This window comes from Corvus hawaiiensis, chromosome 9 (assembly GCF_020740725.1).
Source record: "Corvus hawaiiensis isolate bCorHaw1 chromosome 9, bCorHaw1.pri.cur, whole genome shotgun sequence".
NCBI classification, from domain to species: domain Eukaryota; kingdom Metazoa; phylum Chordata; class Aves; order Passeriformes; family Corvidae; genus Corvus; species Corvus hawaiiensis.
In genome coordinates this window covers 24,363,990-24,380,523 of record NC_063221.1, presented here as the reverse complement: position 1 = coordinate 24,380,523, position 16,534 = coordinate 24,363,990, and the positions used below count along the sequence as shown (strand labels likewise).

At 51.9% G+C, this 16,534-nt stretch overlaps 1 protein-coding gene across 1 annotated transcript; it reads left to right on the top strand.

Annotated features, from left to right (window-relative positions):
* The first annotated feature begins 3,902 nt into the window (after positions 1-3,902).
* LOC125329834 lies at positions 3,903-16,220 on the top strand. The gene is made up of 3 exons (XM_048312220.1): positions 3,903-4,614; positions 4,715-5,759; positions 15,673-16,220. Exons 2-3 carry the CDS (start codon positions 5,282-5,284, stop codon positions 15,846-15,848), a joined length of 654 nt encoding a protein of 217 aa, XP_048168177.1. The 5' UTR covers positions 3,903-4,614; positions 4,715-5,281; the 3' UTR covers positions 15,849-16,220.
* The last annotated feature ends 314 nt before the right edge of the window (positions 16,221-16,534 follow it).

Sequence of the window (16,534 nt, the reverse complement as noted above, 5' to 3'; positions counted from 1 at the left end):
GAGGCTTTGGGAGGTGTTGGATGCACACAGCCTGGCTCACCTTCTCACTGGATTTCAGGATAGCAAAGTGAGTCAAAAGAGACGTGGAAAAACTACTTTCCCACCTGTTGGGATGAGGCCTTCCTGTTCTGCTTTGTGTCACACTTAGCCCAGATAACCCCTACAAATGCTTTTCAGCTATTTTTACCTATTTCCTGGCCAAGCAGCACTTTCCTGAGATGCAAACAAAACATGTAATTCATTCTTCCCACCTCACCTCCACTGTAACTACTCCTGTTGCCCTGGCTTTGTTTATTTGGAAAATGTTCCCCTTTCTTTCATGAAGCCAGCTTTTCATGCTGGATAATTTTGTGCTTGCCTTCAGCCTCTCAAGTCCTTTATATAAGCCAGGCTGTCCATGAGATGGTGCCACATGCAGAGTTAAAACCCTACTTTGCTTACCAGAGACAGCAGACTGGGAACAGTCTTCCTAGGCACTGCACTTAATATGGCATGTTTATTATGCCTATTATTATTATAATCTGGACTTCTTCAGCTTTGGGAACATGAATAATACAGCATCAAAAAAAAAAGAGTTTTTAAAAAGGTGTTTTTATATATAGATAGATAAAGATAGCTCACTCTGATTCATCTGCTAAAAATTGCTGCTGCTCCTTGTTTGTTTGTTTTGTTCAAGCAGAAATCACTGGGCAAGATGAATGCCAGGAATGGGAATACAGTATAAGCCTATATTTCACAACTTCTTGTCATGCAGGAAGGTTGCTGTCAAAACTTTGGTACAGGTCTGGAATTTGCTTAGAGATGAAGTCGCTGCTCCTGGGTGTAGTGCAGCAGCTGAGCACAGCCAGGCAGGGAGGCAGGGAAGAGCATCTGGCCCATGCAGGAGTGAATGAAGGTCAGCATGCCTCATCCAGGGGAAGGCTACAGGGACTGGAACAGGAGCTGTGCAGCCCCCATGAGCCAGCACCTGGATAAGAATGTGGATGTCACCCTGCACAGCTATAATTTGAGTGCTCTGAAGAACTCCTGTGATGACTGTTTTACCTTGTGCCATATGAGGGTGTAAATTGTGCCTGTTCTTCTGACCAGGTGCACTGGTTTCTCTGGTGGGGATCAGGGTTTGGAGTCGGCAGCCAGCTCAGAAAAGAGACACAAAAAAACCCTTCAGGCTGTAAAAATGACTCTTGGGCAGACAAATATCTCGCTCAAAAGTACAGATGGAGGTATTGCATAGCTCTGAGCCAGGGAGAGACACGATGCCTTCCCAAGCCATGGCACAGTGCACAGCAATAAACTCCAACTCTGCTCTCCACCCCTCTCCACAGTTCTGTTTGCACCTGACAGATGCTGCCACATCCACAGCCTGTGGCCTCCTCGTCCCTCACATGTCACAAAGGAGGACACACAGCCAGCAGAGGAGCTGGGAGCAGCATCAGATCTCCAGATATGGTGTAGAACCTGGGCTTCACCTTCTGTAGAGACCCTGGGATCTGGTCCCAGTCACAGACAGGAATCCAGACTGTCTGCTCTGGGCAGTGCTAGTGATGTGTCAGAGGGGTTTTTCAGCTCTGCATGGACACAGCCATTATCAGAGTCGTGTCCCAGTAGTCAGTTGGATCCTGCCTTGCTGGAAATAAAACACCACTGCTTTGACTGTAGCTTCACAGAGGGTAAGCCATCAAATAAAAATACTGAGGAAATAGCTGAAACAAACACTTGACATCCATCATGAGGGACAAGATCTGTCTTGACCCACTAAAACATTATTTGTTCTTTTTCCCAGGGGCCAAAACACTGCTCTTCTGCATGAGATATGTGTGTCATTGGATATGTGTGTATCCCTAAATTTAATTTGTCCAATTGCACTAGGACAAGCAGCTAATTCCGAAATTCATTTTGTTCCCATAATCAACCCCTCTGCCAAATGGCATTTGGGTGGAATTGTGGAGATTGTGATTTTTATTTAAAGTGATTTATTGAAATCATTAGCAATGTTCCCTAAGTGGAATCCATGGCAATCCTTTTAATCTTCCCCCCATCACAGTAAATGCAAACATTTTTTTTAATAACAGAGAGTTTGAAATATAAGGTTATTAAAATCCACACTTGTATATTTCTCCATGCTCTCTCCCTCTGTAATGGGTTGGAAACCATAATTGTGGAAATAAAGGCTCCCTTTCAGACCGGAGATGCAGAGACTGTATAATGAACAGTTAAGCATCTATTTAGTCACTTTGAATTGATAAGGGTGTTAATGAAACTGAAAGGAGCCAACGTTATTTCCGCTGCAGGGAAATACAAATGGTGGGGGGATATTTTTTTGGTATTGCCCTAAGCCCCTTTACTGGAGTTAATGTCTGCAGCAGAGCTCAGAGCTTCCCCAAGTGCTTTTCCAGCCTCTTCCCAGATGTACTCAATGGAGGCCTAGGAAACTGAGGGGGTTTGCCCTATGTCCCACTAGAGCAAGGTCTGGGCTGTTGTCACCAGCTGTCCCCAGGCACACAGAGAGCTGCCCCTGTTGCCCTCAGCTCTGATTAATCCTCCCAGGTACACCTTTGCAAACCATTTGCCCCAAATCACTCAGCTCCATCCCCTCCTGTGAATGAAGGGGCACAGCATGGTGGGAGCCTGCCTGGGACACTCGCAGCTGGAGCCCGGCACAGGGATGGGTCAGCCTGGACCAGATTCTCTCCTGTTCCCTCTGGTTGATGCACTGGTGCCATGGCAACTGCTAACACCAAACAGCTGTGGTGAAAGTACAGCTTCAGAGTAGCTTCAGTCCCCAACGACCAGTGGGCATCTCCTGGGGTTGTCCTTTCCTCCTAAGAACCCCAGCAAAAAGATGTGCCTCTGAGCAGGGCAAAGCCAGACTGGACTGTGCCACCCCTGCACAGAGCCCAAAACTCACTTCACATTGAAAAGTTCTTATAAAAAAATAATCTTGCCATATTTTCCATCTTGGAAGGATGAAATCTGGTGTGGGAGAATGTGACAGAGGAGCCATTTGCCCTTAGCTCCTAACTCCTGCTCTGGCCCTCCAAGTAATCTGCAGCTTCATGCTCTGGAGGCAGAGCAGCAGCTCCATCTCTGGGCGTCAAGATGCTGGGGGCAGGGGGACATCAGGACCTATCCCACTGCAGGATATGTATCCATGCAGTTGCCCAGATATCCTTCTGTAACCACTCACAGCTCTGTCACTGGTGAGAAGAAATTTTAAGATGCTGTTAAATGGTCCTGGGCACCAGAATTGGCTGTGACATGGTCCATGCACATTCTAGGGAGGACAGAAAAGCTTTTTCCTCCACATTTTCTTTGCTTCTGGGCTGCACAATCTGTCCATCACCAACCCAAACCCTGTTGATATTATTGTATGGGAGAGATGTTACCATTTTATTCTATACTCTTCCAACCCCCAGGCAGCTGGCAGGATTGCTGCTGGCTGGTAACAACACACATACACACACACACACACACACACACACACATACACAAAGTTAATCTTTTGCTATTATTTCTCAGAAGCTCCATTTGGCTGCTTTCAGGCATAATGTGGTGATTTCCTTGCCCTCGTGGCAGCTGTTTCTTACATGGGGGAGCAGCACCAAAAAAAACCCCAAAAAAACAAGAAGGTGAAAAATGGAGCTGTGACTTATTTTCACTATTTTCACCTCCAAATATAGAAAGACAATTCCTCTCTGAGATTTCCTCTTCCTCCTCTTTAAATATGTCCCACTGCCTTCGAACCAAGCCAACACCCCAGTGATGCCAGAGATCCCATCACCAAGGCAGATGAGATGTATTTGTAGGGAACATGAACCAGTTTAAGACCATTATCAAGGTGACCAAGGACAGGCTGGTTCTTACCAGCTGGCACAGACACCTTACGAGGGAGGGGAGATGCTGAGGGAGCTCAGCCTCAAACCCTCCGTGCTTTCTGCAAACCAGGCACCCCTCCGATGCCAAAACTTTGCTGGGTGGAGGCTGCCGGGGAGGCAGCGGGGCTGTGGGGAGCATCACTCTTCCGGGATGCTGGCGGTGGGATGGATGATGTCCTCCCCGCTCCCGGCAGCGCCCGCGATGTGATTCCTCCCTGCCGGCGGCAGCGCTCCCAGACAAAGGCTGAGCTCAGCACCCGCGGGCGGCTGGACCTGGGGTACCCACGCGCACCCACGCGAGCGCTCCGGCTGCTCCCCACCTTCCCCGGGAACATCCAGCAGACGGATCAAAGCTCATCTTTTGTCATCGAGAGGATTAACTCCGCGGGGAGCAGCGGCGGAGGCTGAGCCGACGCTCCCGCCACGCATCGCCTGCTTCGCAGCACGCTCAGGAGTTGTGTAGCCAACCTCCCGGCAGCTAATCCCCCTCACTGCTGGAGCCGGGGAGGCTGGGAAGAGCCAGCAGGGCTGCAGGGTGAAGGGACGGGAGGGAAGAGGACGGGAAGGAGTGTCCGCACACACACACACACGCGTGCACCACCGGCACCCCGCACACGGCATCGGGCAGCGGCACCGGATCGGCGGCTGCTTGCGGGGAGCTCCGCAGGGAGCCCAGCTCTGAATAAAACAAGCTGGAGCATCAGGCGAGAGGATCTGTTCGCTTGGAAAAGTCTTTAAGGTAAAACCCGAGACCGGCCGCTTTGGGGCTGGGCTGGGGGCCGGGTGCTGGGCTCTCTGCCGGCGTGCTCGGTGTCTCTGACTTGGTTCTGTTTTTAAAGGAATCGATCGGGAGATGCCGGTAAAAGAAGTTGCTGAAAGCCAAGCAGGAATCGCCAGGAGCTGCGCGCCGCCGGCCCCGTCACACACCGGGAGCAGCTGAACTTTGTGGGGTCTGAACATTTTTCTCCTCCGCGAACGCTCTGGGCAGCGCTGACAGGAGAGTCAGGACGGCACCGCACACCTTGCGCCTGACCGAGCCTGGGGCAGAGCCACGGGGGGATTTCTCTCTCCCCAAGGACCATCGCCTCTGAAAAAAAAAAAGAAAGCTGGAGAAGGGCAATTTATCTTTCTTTTCCAGATGACTGAAAATATCTACAGGATCCTGTCTCTCCAGTTTTCATCAGTGAGTAGCATAAGGGAGAGGCGGCTGAGGAACAAAAATGATATCGGTCAAAATCATTCCAGCACCTACTTTTTCCTAAGGAACTTCATGCCCATAGGGGTTTTCTGCAGGCATTTCCAGGAGTGAGACCGAGGTACCACAGATGCATCCCTACCAGATCATGTAAGAATTTGCAAATGAGAAACCTACCCCATCCAGACCTTCTCTGCCTGCTTTGCAGTACATGGTTTGGTGTAAGCACAGCAATTCTCACCTCTTTCTGTCCTTTTTAAGTCTCTTGAGCTTGGAGACCTCTTTCCTCATTGCAATTATGATTATTTGCAACATCAGTGCCATCAAAGATTGGAGCACTTTCCTTTCCCAAATCCTCCCCAGCGTCAACAAGACTCTGAACTTGGTGCAGCAAGTGGAAGCCACCACCAGCTCGGTGGTAAGTGTCCTCCAGGACCCCGAACAGGACAACTACCTGTCCAATAGCCAGTCCATGAACTCCAGCAACTTCACAGCTGGCCTGGACCACTTGTTCCAGTACTCATACTCGGACAATGACCAGCTCTACAAGGAGTACAAACCCCCTCCTCGAGACGCCATTCCTTTGCCCAAGGCTGTCCTCTACCTTCTCATGGCAGCCCTGGTGGTGGTGGCAGTGGCGTACGCCATCGTCGGGCATCTCATCAAGGACCTCATTTACGACTTTGTAGGTGAGTGTGGGCTTCACGCGTTGTGTGCTTGTGGCCAAAAAGAGCCTGGTGCCAAGCCTGGACGTGCTGGCTTGTGTCTCTGATTTGTGTGGGGTTTAGACCAAGCCTTGACCCTTTCACATTTGCAAGAGTGTTAGATTATTTAATGTGCTGGGTTCTCCAAACTGAGTTCTGTGTTGACCACCTTCCCAGAGAAAATCCTTGGGTTTAGCCGCCTTCCTAAAGGAGCAGATCTTGTGCCTCTGTGCGTGTGTATAAATGTGTGTGCATGAGTCTGTGTTGCCAAATGACTGTAAAATCCCTTGGCCAGTTTCAACTGAGCTTGGATTAGAGGTCTCCAACATTAAAAGTTTCATGGCAACAGATACCTGAGCACAGGATAACAACCCACCAGTGCACTGCAAAAGAAAAGCTGCCATATGAGCTTAACCACTTATTAGACACCAGTGAATCCACAAACTCCTAGGAAACACTGCTCAGCAGTCTGGTTCCCTTGTTGCCTTAGAAAAGCCATCACAGCCCCTGCAACAAATCCCTGTAATGACAGCCCAAAGAGGGTGCATTTTTTTGAGGTTTGGCTTCCTGGCTCTTTGGTTTCATCCTGTTGCTGATGAGTGCTGTCCCTCACCATTGGGGCCGAGAGCACAGACACTTGGCTGGCTGCTGTAGTCAGGCAGCGGGGCAGGCAGAGGTGCTTGGCTGCTTATGGCAAGCCCTCAGTGGCAGTCTTGCTCTTTGCCCCATAATTTGTAAGGCTGGTCGTGCTGGGGAGTGCGAATGTGCCCAGTTCCCATCTGAATCCCTGGTACTTTTGGCCCCCACACCCTGACAGCCAGTTCACTGTGTCCTTTTGGGGGTTAGGGCCTTGCTTCAGGGTGCTGGCGACAGTTTTCCAGCTTGGATAGGGAGCCAGAAGGGATCCCCAGAGGGATTTAAGCTCCTGGCTCCTGCAGTTGTGCATATCCCCCAAAAGCTGTGGGGAGCAATGCCCTGCACAGGGGAGCGGGGCTGAAATCCCTTTGCACGCCCTTGCTCTGAGCCTGGCCCCCAGTCAGGGTTGAAGCCCTGCAGGCTCCATCTCTGCAGGGGGAGGGAGATCACACTCATCTGGAACAAAATCCACGTGTTCATTCATGATTCTGCTTTATCTCCCTGCTCCTGGGACACAGGAGACACACACCCACCAAAACTCTGACCAGTGCCTGCGGGTGGGCAGCACCCCTGCCTCGCTGAGGGGAGGGCAAGCCAAGTCCTGTGGGCAGAGGGTCATGACTGGGCAAGGGCCGACAGATGCAGGGACACAGGGATTTAGAGAGAAGTTACCTGGGACAAGAAAGGTCAAACCTCCTGGCAGGGAGCAGTACTTGGGGTCTCACATGAGGCCGAGCCAGGAAAACGGCAGGGAGCTGCTGCTGAGCAGTCTTTCTTTGCCCCAGATGGAAGGGAATGGATATATTGTCTTAAAGTGATAAATTTAACACTTAATCAGCAGCTCGCTGGGGTTGTAACATCACCTGGCTCTGCCGCTCATCTGATAAGTGTTGCCTTCCCCACAAAGGTAGGCAGTGGGGATGGCACCTAAAAATATACATGCTGCTGCCCCAAGATGCTCAAAGGACCAGGTCAGGCCAGGTTAGAAACTCCTTGGAGGCAGGGGCTGGTCCAGTCCCAGTGCCCCCACAGAGTAGACACCTCTGCCCCCATTGCTGGGGTCCCTAATGCAAGAGAGCACAGATGTGGGTGCTCAAAACCACCGCTTGCATGGGTACTGCAAAGTAGGGCCAAAATACAGAGAAATGCCATGCCCCTCCAGGCAGGGATGGAGGCTGCAGCCACGGTCAGGGGGCACCTGTGCCCCTGATGTGCTGCTTCCAACTCAGCACCAATGCTCCCTGGTGACCTTTAACTTTAGCCTTTGTGTGGGGCAAACTCAGCCAGGTGTCCCTTCTCTTGCAAAGCCCTTTGCAAAGGGACTTCCATGGCCTTTCACAGCACCACGGCCATCCCAGGGGCTGGACAAGCTCAGGAACAAGGGTCTGCCCACTTCCTGCCACTTTGGAAGAAGCCTTTTCCCAGTTCAACAGCCCTTGATGAGGGCACAGCACCCTCCCTGCCCTGGGTGGAGGTAATATCTCTCCGAGTTAGGGGCAGAAATCCAGATTTGAGCTTCTTCCCCCTCCAGGCAGAGAGGAAAAGGCATTTTCCAGACTCCAGCAGCAACCCTTAGTGCCGAAGGCTGCCTCCAGCTCACCCTAGTTAGCACTCCGGGCCCATCTTCCCGCAATTTACACACTTAAAATGAGCCAGTCCTCGAAGGAGAGCGGATGAGACCGTGTTTGTTAACACTGCCAAGGAACAGCCTTTAAAGAGAAGGTTTCATTTGAATGAGTTTGCATAAAATCACTTTAGGGACAGGACAGAGAGACCAAGGGACAGTAAATAAGAAGCTGCTCTATTAACTGCCTTAACACAATGCCTGGATTTATATACTCGGCAGCAGCTCCAACCTCTGCTATCAGCGTTTCTGCACTAATCATGCTCAGAAATATACAGGGAAAGATGGAAATAAGATGCCAAAGGGCTGGAGCCTGTTTCAGAGAGATTAAAGTGTGAATAGTTAATTGCTGCCTTAAACAGTCACTTGGAGGCATCAGGGATGATTATGACCCCTCAATAACAGCTTGTTGGACACGGCTTGGGGAGTCAAAGCATCACCCAGCCCCCTGCACTCACAGGAACAATGAGAAGCAGGTGCCGGGCTCAGTTTCGGATGGTGAAGGGGTCCTCAGGATGCTGCCAAGGTTTTTTCCCTGCGAAATCTAAACGGGTATTTGAGACACTGACACCTATCTTGCAGATGCTTCTTAAAAAATCAATTAGAGCTTGCCCAGGCATTCCCAGGGGGAGATGAACATTGCTGCGATGCCCAGCGGGCTGGTGAGCAGTGGAAAATGGGAGGCTGCACTGGAGAAGGAGGAAAGATGCACTGTCGGAGAGAGGGAACGCAGAGCACCTGGATATGGAAAAGAGGGCTCTGAAAGAGCCCCTCTTCAGCTCTTCCTGGAGACACCTGGCCAAGGAGAGCCCCAAACAGCTTAATTTCTCTCCAGTCCCACCCGCTTGCTCTGAGCTGACCAAGTCTCACATTTGGCTTTCCCAAAATTCATCAGATGTCTCTGCTTGGGGTCGGACGCGAGCCCCACGAGGAGGGTGGGAAGGAGTCTGCTGCGTGAGCACAGCTCAGACCCCACCACCAGTTAAGGCAAATTGGGTCGAAGCATTTGGAAAGCTGCTTAACTCGGAAGCGCTGGAGAGCTGCCAGAGCCGGCGCTGCGGCGAGGAGCTGGCTCGGCAAATGACAAGCCTGTCACCAACGTACGAGGCGCCTAATTACTGCAATCCTTGGGAATCAGCCCGCCCTCCCTCCTCCGACCCCAGCAGCTCGCTGAATATCACTCTTATTTAAACATTTAAAAAAAAAAAAAGTAGGAAAAAGGGGAAAAAATGAAAAGTTTGACTGGAAACAAAGCTGTTGCCATGGAGACTGCACGCGTGTGGTCGCTGGGAAAGGGGAAAGCATCTCGCTCCTGCACGGGAACCACATGGGAAGGGTCTGATGGTCTGCGTGGGAGCAATGCCTTGCAGGGAGACCTTGGCTGGTGTCACCTGCTTCAGCCAAGGTCTCTTCTGAGCTGCTCATCTCCAGAGGAGACCTTGGAGGAAACTTCTCCCTCGGGAATGGGCCCAAGGCAGATGCCCAGCTGGGGCAAGGCAGGGCAGGTTCACTGACACTGGCGGGACTGTGCTGGTTGATGGCTTTGGGACTGCTCAAAACCCTACGCCATCCTTGGAGTGAGGTCTTTCTTTTCTTTGCCCTTTTGACCCACCAGCCATATTTTTATTTTTCAGCCTTATCTCCAACCGCCACATTTCAGGCTTCTTTAGGAAACGGTCTCCTTGAACAAAGAAACTGTGCATGAATGTAGCATTGCTGAAAATAGTTGCTGGGTGATCCTGCAGAGACACGGGATCCACTTGTAATTGCTCCCCCAGAATCGCAGGGCTCTGAGGATAATTCAGCCCACGGCAGGGATTGCAGACAGCATCTTAGGCCCATCAGAGAGGACTCATATGTCTTCTTTTTAAGCTCTGTTTTGACGATGATTCGTTTGCCTCCCAAAAGCTGTGGGAAGAAACCACGTCAGGTTCCCTTCTGCTTTCCCATCTCGGTGCTAACCCACCTCTGACACTAATCCCCTGCCTGTTTCCCTTCTGGTGCATGGAGGTGCATCAGGAACTCCTTAGCTGCGGTGTAGGGAAGCAGTGGCTGCTGTAGGATGACTTTCACCAGGATAATTCCCACTCCCACTCACAGGCTGGAGCTGTTGGCCGGACAATCAGCCACAGTGGTCTGGCCCTGCAAAAAGGGGCCACTCCAGGACAGCTGCATTTGCAGCCAAACCTTTGGAGCTCAGAGCTGGAGGAGAGGGACGGCTTCCAGCACACACTGCTGGGCATCGGCCGAGGCGTCAGGGATACAACATCCCACAGCAGCCTTCCCATTCCTGCCGTCGTGTGGTCAAGGGATGTGTCAGGTCCTTGGGGCAATGGCTGTGTTTCTCTACTGCTCTACAAGTGCTGGTGGTCTTCCTTGAGCTGAGACCAAGCACGGCTCCTCACTCTCTGGTCACCTCCACTCTGCCTCTGGAAGATATGGATAGCAAACATCCACCCCCAGGAGCATGCCTGCCTCCCACCTACCACACCTGAGCCACCACCTCTCAGAGACCCACTCTCTGGAGCAGCAATGCTGCCTGATGGATGGGACTGGGATCAAATGCAGGCTTGGTCCGGGGTTGCTCTGGTGCACAGAAGCTGTTTCTAAGAGAATATCGTAATTAATTGAATGCCTTTTTTGTGTCACCTCTTTCCCCACCAGATGCTTCATACTGGTGGCAGCTCTGCAGGGGAACAGTGTCCTTACCTGTCCATCAGCAAAGCAGAGTGCTCATGCTGTTTGGGGTGCAGGACAATTTTGACTCAGCCAGCACAGCAGATCTGACAATTTTTTGCAAAACAGGGAAGGAAGAACAAACCTCAAGATCAAATTCATTTAGAAAGAAGTGAATCTGAGGTGGAAAGGGGGATTTCTAACAAATTACTGTTGCCAGGGATAGACGTAGGTTTTCCATCAGAACAAACCTGGGAGTTACCTGCTGATTTTGCTAATGAATAAGTAGAGTCTGTCCTGCAAATGAGACAGATACAATGTCCAGCTGCGACTGCTGCATCATGTCAAAGACATGAGGGATACCCTTGAACTCATGTCCATTGGGAATGCTCCAGCCAGAGCTGGCCCTGCCTTGCTGCAGAGCACCATGTGACTGCTGGGTCAGTACTTGTTTCAAAGAAAGAGGTGCTTCTGCTCCTGCTGATGGGAAAGGAGCTTTTTTAGCAGCTGCTTTCACACCCAGCTCCATTTAAAGCAAAACTAGAGCACGAGTTTGATTGTTCATCGAACATGTTGCCCCTTCCTTTGCTTGTTTCCATCTCTACAGTGACTGTGAATGTCTCACTCACCAGGCTGCATTTAAATTCCAGCCCTTTCTTCCACTTCCTTCTGCTCTTCTGCTTGGGATATCTCTTTTCCAGTGGCTGAAGTGCCTCGTGGACATCCCGCCCTGCCACCAGTGAATGCGGGGGACCTGGCCACCCCACTGGGATGACCCTGAGCATAGGGCAACCCCATGCCCCTCTGCACAGAGAAAACAGGAGGCTGCTCCCTGCTGCCTGCACCGTCAGGGATTTCTGAGCAAGGACCAGCCCTCATGCTGCTGGTACGAGAAGGGCACGCTGTGACATCTGGGCAACCCTGGTGCTTTTCTGTCCCTAAAAATACAGCATATCCCAAGGGTCCTGCTTCCAGGGGTGCTGTCAAGGACTCGGACAGAGCCAGGGATGTGCAGGGGCATTTTGAGCCACATCGCTCTGCTACTTGGGGATAATAATAATAATAATAACAGAATTGCTGTTCCACAGCTCCTGATTTTGCCAGTCTGCTCTATCTCCTCTCTCCAGCTGCTTTGGATCAATCGCTCCATATCGATCTCACCCCACCTCAGCACTTCCCACCTCTCCACTGGCCCTGCAGACCCCAGCAGGCACACTGAGCCTCGGCAGCACCTGATGAGCAGGAAGAGGTGTCTCTGGGTTAGATGCTGCTCCCCCAGCCTGGCTGAGAAAGGCACTTTGTCCCTCTCTTTTATCCAAGACATTCACACACACGCCCGCGTGCATGCCCTGGATTTTGCAGCATGTGTTAGGAGCTCCTTCCAGTGGCTGGGTACGGGCAGGCAATGCTTTTTCTTATCTCCAAAGTGTGACTGTCCTGAGTGTGGACATGCCACTGCCCCAGGAGCACATTGTGTGATCCCTGCTCACCCCAGCTCTGCCCTCGGCTCTCCCAGGTGCATTGGGTGTCCTGGTTCAGCCTGAGTTCGCTCACCTTCTGGCTGGAGATTGTGTGAACCCATATGTGGACTTTGATGCAAAAGAGGATTTTGTTTTCCTCTCAGTGGCAATTGTGTCTAATTTTTGTGGCTCATGCATCCCCCCTGCCAGCTGTAAGGGATAGAGAGAGAAATACCTGACAAGGTGCTGAGGGCTGCAGCTCCCTTGGGCCGGTCACCACCACTCCTTGGCTCCCAGCCCTTGGCCACCCCCATTACTGAATTACACCCCCCTGCAGGGTTCATTATCCGAGGTTTGCAGCCTGTGCTTGCGCATGACGTGAGGTTGTGCCTCCCATCCCCTGCAAAGTTCCTTCCGCATCAGAGCGAGGTTTAATCCCATTGACGCCAAAGATGTGCAGGTCTCCTCTCTCTTCTCCCTTATCTCTCCCCAGACATGCCATGGGTGACCCTGGGAGACCTTGGTTTCTCCCCCACAAACTGAGAGGAGCCAGAGGGAGAAACTGGGGAGGATCATGCATGGCTGTGACAGAGCTGGTGGTGGCTGGCAGGGGACCTGAGGGTGCTGACATTTTTATGGTTGTTTCTCCAGGGTCCTGCTGGCAGGAGATCCTCTGCCAGCTCCACGGGGCCTTGCTCCCCTCTTCCACACATGGCAACACGCTGAAGTTACAGGCCATAAATGGCCACAAATAACATGTAATTGTGTAATTACTTCACTCCTTACTTACACAGTCAAATCATAAAGGCATCGCAGTAAATACCCACTAATGACAGCCTAATTACATCTTCCTGCAGATTACTGGGTAATTAGATCCAGCAGGCTCCAGAAATAATTCCCAGGGAAGCAGTGGTTGGGATTAGCGCGTACAATCCAGCCTGCTCTTACCCAGGAATTAGACTGCAGCAGCCTCACACGAGCCACCTTCCCCAGGCACCCCAGCCAGCCACATCCCCTTTGGTGACAATGCACTGTGACACTTTTCCCATGCAAATGGCTTTTGCTGGTGCCCTTGGCGCACTCCCAAAACACCCATCCCCTGCATTTCTGCCTTTACCACAGTGCCTCATCCAGCTCTTGCTTCTTCTTCTGCCCACAAATGTCACCAGGGGTTCATCATCAGGCCACCAAATGCCACTCACGGGCATGCAGCGCTCTGTGCTTCCTGTTGCATGCAGCAATCCTCATCCACTGGCTCCTGGGATATTTGAGGACCCATCACCCCTTTTTCACAGGCTATTCCCCTTCTTCGCTGCTGCTCCCACTGGAGTTTTATGGCTGACGTCAAGGAAAGCAAGCTGAGAACTTTAATAGTATTTGTAGGAGGCAATCTTGTTACTGTCTTCGGATTCTCCTCACGGCAAGCAGCTGTGCGGGGGCTGGAGGTGCCTGCAAGGTCTTGGGGGCAAGAGGCTCTGTCTGGGATGGACCAGACAGGGCCAGACCAGAAAGAAGGTAGTGGAGTGTTTGGCCTTTAGTCTAAAGCCAGTAAAGCCAAGCAAAATCAAAGCTAAAAAGGAAAAAAAGACCTAAATGAGCCTTCTGGGCTTGGCTGATTTCCTTGGGGAAGGGTTGTGATGGGGAGCCCCGTCTCTGGTGGGGGCTGTGGGTTATGCAAGTGAAAGCTAAATGTCCTGGTTGGGACTCAGGGCAGACACAGGGCTCCCCAAAACCTTTGGACTACTTCTTTGCTGAGTTTCCCAACCACTCTTGCCAGCACTGTGGTGGCTGAGGGAACTGTGGTGGTTCTTCTCCTGCCTTTCCTGTTGGACAACCAGGAAACCCTGCTAGCACAGTGATGAAGGGGAAGAAAAGAGGAAAATCAAGGAAAAACTCTCCAGACATGTTGCCTGTGCCCAGAGTGGGGGGAGCTCTATTCTCCTCCAGCCAGCCGATGCTGGCAGTGGGGCACAAACCTCTCCACTCCCTGTCCAGTTCCCTTGGCAGGATGGACACCTACCCTGGCTCCACAGCATGAGCATCATCCTGAAAGTCATGTTCTGCTCTCTTGGGGGTGGTGTGGCCAAATGGCTTCAGGCTGCAGAGAAAATTCAAATATTGCATTGCAAAAACAACAAAACTTCTGGCTTTTTTTTTAAAGAAAAAAAAAGAAGGAGAAGCTCTGGGGCTATCAAAAAAGCCCAAAATTTGACCTACAGTGCACACTCTGAGCACAGGGAGGCCCACAGGTCATTTCTGTCTCTCTGCTCACACCTGAAGAAATGTCTGGACACCACTGGTGAGCTGAGAAATGAGAACTTCCATTCCCTTCACACCTGGCATCCCACCCTGGCATTTGCTGTCATTCAGCCCCAGTTTTGCCGCAAAACTTTTTTCTGCAGCCCATGAGAAAGGCATCATCTCACTGGGATTGCATTTCAGTGTCCCTGCTCCATCAGGAAGCCTGTGTCTTCCACTGAAGAGCTGTAACTGGAATGCCCTGTGGGGACAGAAAATACCCCATGCTGCAAAGGAGAGAAATGGTATTCCTTGAGATCCAGTGGCAAATAAGCAGAGTTCCTCAGGAACAGCAAAACCAGGCTGCTCCTTTTGTCTGCCTCCTGACAGCCACCTCTGCTTTATTTTGGTAGCAGAGCTAAAGCAGAGGGATGCTGGTGCTCCACTGCCCACCACCACCAGGTCCTGGGGCTACTCTCCCCTCACCTGGGTTTCCCCAGCTTTGGTACCCTCGTTGCTGGTGCATTCCCATCTTGGCTGGGCATGGCCCCTCACTGCCCAAACAGCCAAATTTTTTTAAAGATAGCTGTTTGGGAAGCAGCACCACCTGCTTTCACTGAGCTGCAGCCCCTTGTGCTGCAGGGGATGTTTCAGTCATGCTGTCATCCAGCATGTATTTTAAAGGGGGATCACTCACCCCCAGCGTTGTGGCAGTGGCTGGATCAGCTCAGAGCCAGGTCCTGGTGCTCTGGTGACCAGCAAGAAGCACAGCCCCAAAGTTGCCATGGAGGGTTTGAGGCCCTGGTACAGCTGTAATATACTCTCAAGGCAGAAAATCCATGTCCCCAACCATGTCTCCAGCCCCATTTGGATGTCACATAGTTATTTAATCGTTCACTCTGTCTGATAGCAAAAACCCACTGCAGGAAATAGATTGCTAGAGACCCCAGATGCACACTTCACTTTGGAGGCACTTCACTCTCATTTGTGGGATTAACAGGGTGATTTCATCTGCCTAAGCCGGGAGGGCTTCCAGAAACCAGCAGCCTGAAAACCAGCCCAGAGCTGGGAAGAGCAGAGATCCCAGCACCAGGGGAGTGGAGGGAGCTGAAGGGGCAGGTGTGGGCAAGGAACACTCCTGGAGGGGTAAGCACCCAAAGCTGGAGGTAGGTTGTAGCAGGAGGCAGCAAGTTTGGAGCCACCTTGAACTCTGGGAACAGCTGGCGGTAACCAGGTGCTTGTTTTGTGCTTTTCCCTCCTCCAGAATGGATCTTTGGCCCCAACCCGGATGACAACAGCAACAAGAGCGACATCAACTGCATCAGCAACAGCGTCAACGAGATGAGTGAGATGCCCGAGGTGCCGCGGCACCGGGACCGCCAGCCCCAGGACGTGGTCATTGCCATCGGCGAGACTTGCCACTTGCCACAGCAGACGTGACCGGCGCCACATCTGGGCCAGGCGGGATGGAGCAGTGGGATGGAGCAGCAGGATGGAGAGGAGGGATGGAGTAGAGGGATGGAGCGGAAGGATGGAGCAGTGAAAGTGCAGCAGCCACCTTGCAGGACCGGGCAGGGAGAGGAAGGGATGGGCAGAGCCGGCACCGTGGAGCAAAGCCCTTCTCCCCCTGGTTTTACCAGCCTTTAAAGACCTTTCCGGGGTGGGTGGCATCACCCCTTCTCCCCAGGCTTGTCAGCCCTGTCCTGACATCTGCCCTTGGGTTTGTGACCCCCTCTTTGTTCCCTGTGAATAGCAAAAAAGAAAAAGCAAATGCAAAATACACCCACCAAACAAAGCTTGCAAGAGAAATGAGCCGGAGAGAGGCCGGGCAGTCCTTTGGCATGCAGCTGTCCACTGGCGTGGGAATGGGGTGGTGAAAAGGGCAAAGGAGACAAGGAGGCTGCAGAGAAATGGGGATGTCTGCATTTCTGGGGACCGGCCCAGGACACAGCAGAGAGAGCTGGGAGCTGCAGAAAGGCACAGAAGGGTCAGTAGGGCCCAAATCCCCTGGTACATTGGTGACCTGCCTGGGCCACCATTCCTGCCTTTAGTTTTGCAGCTCCAGCTCACAGCCCATTTCAGCAGGTGTGTCCTGTGCCTCTGGGACAGCAGGGTGACCGCCCAAA

What these genes read in the sequence shown, in the direction of transcription:
- LOC125329834 (XM_048312220.1), top strand. Translation starts at nt 5,282, where the DNA reads ATGGTTTGGTGTAAGCACAGCAATTCTCACCTCTTTCTGTCCTTTTTA. An exon ending in CCTCATTTACGACTTTGTAG is followed by an intron (nt 5,760 to 15,672) that starts GTGAGTGTGGGC and finishes TCCCTCCTCCAG; the next exon opens with AATGGATCTTTGGCCCCAAC.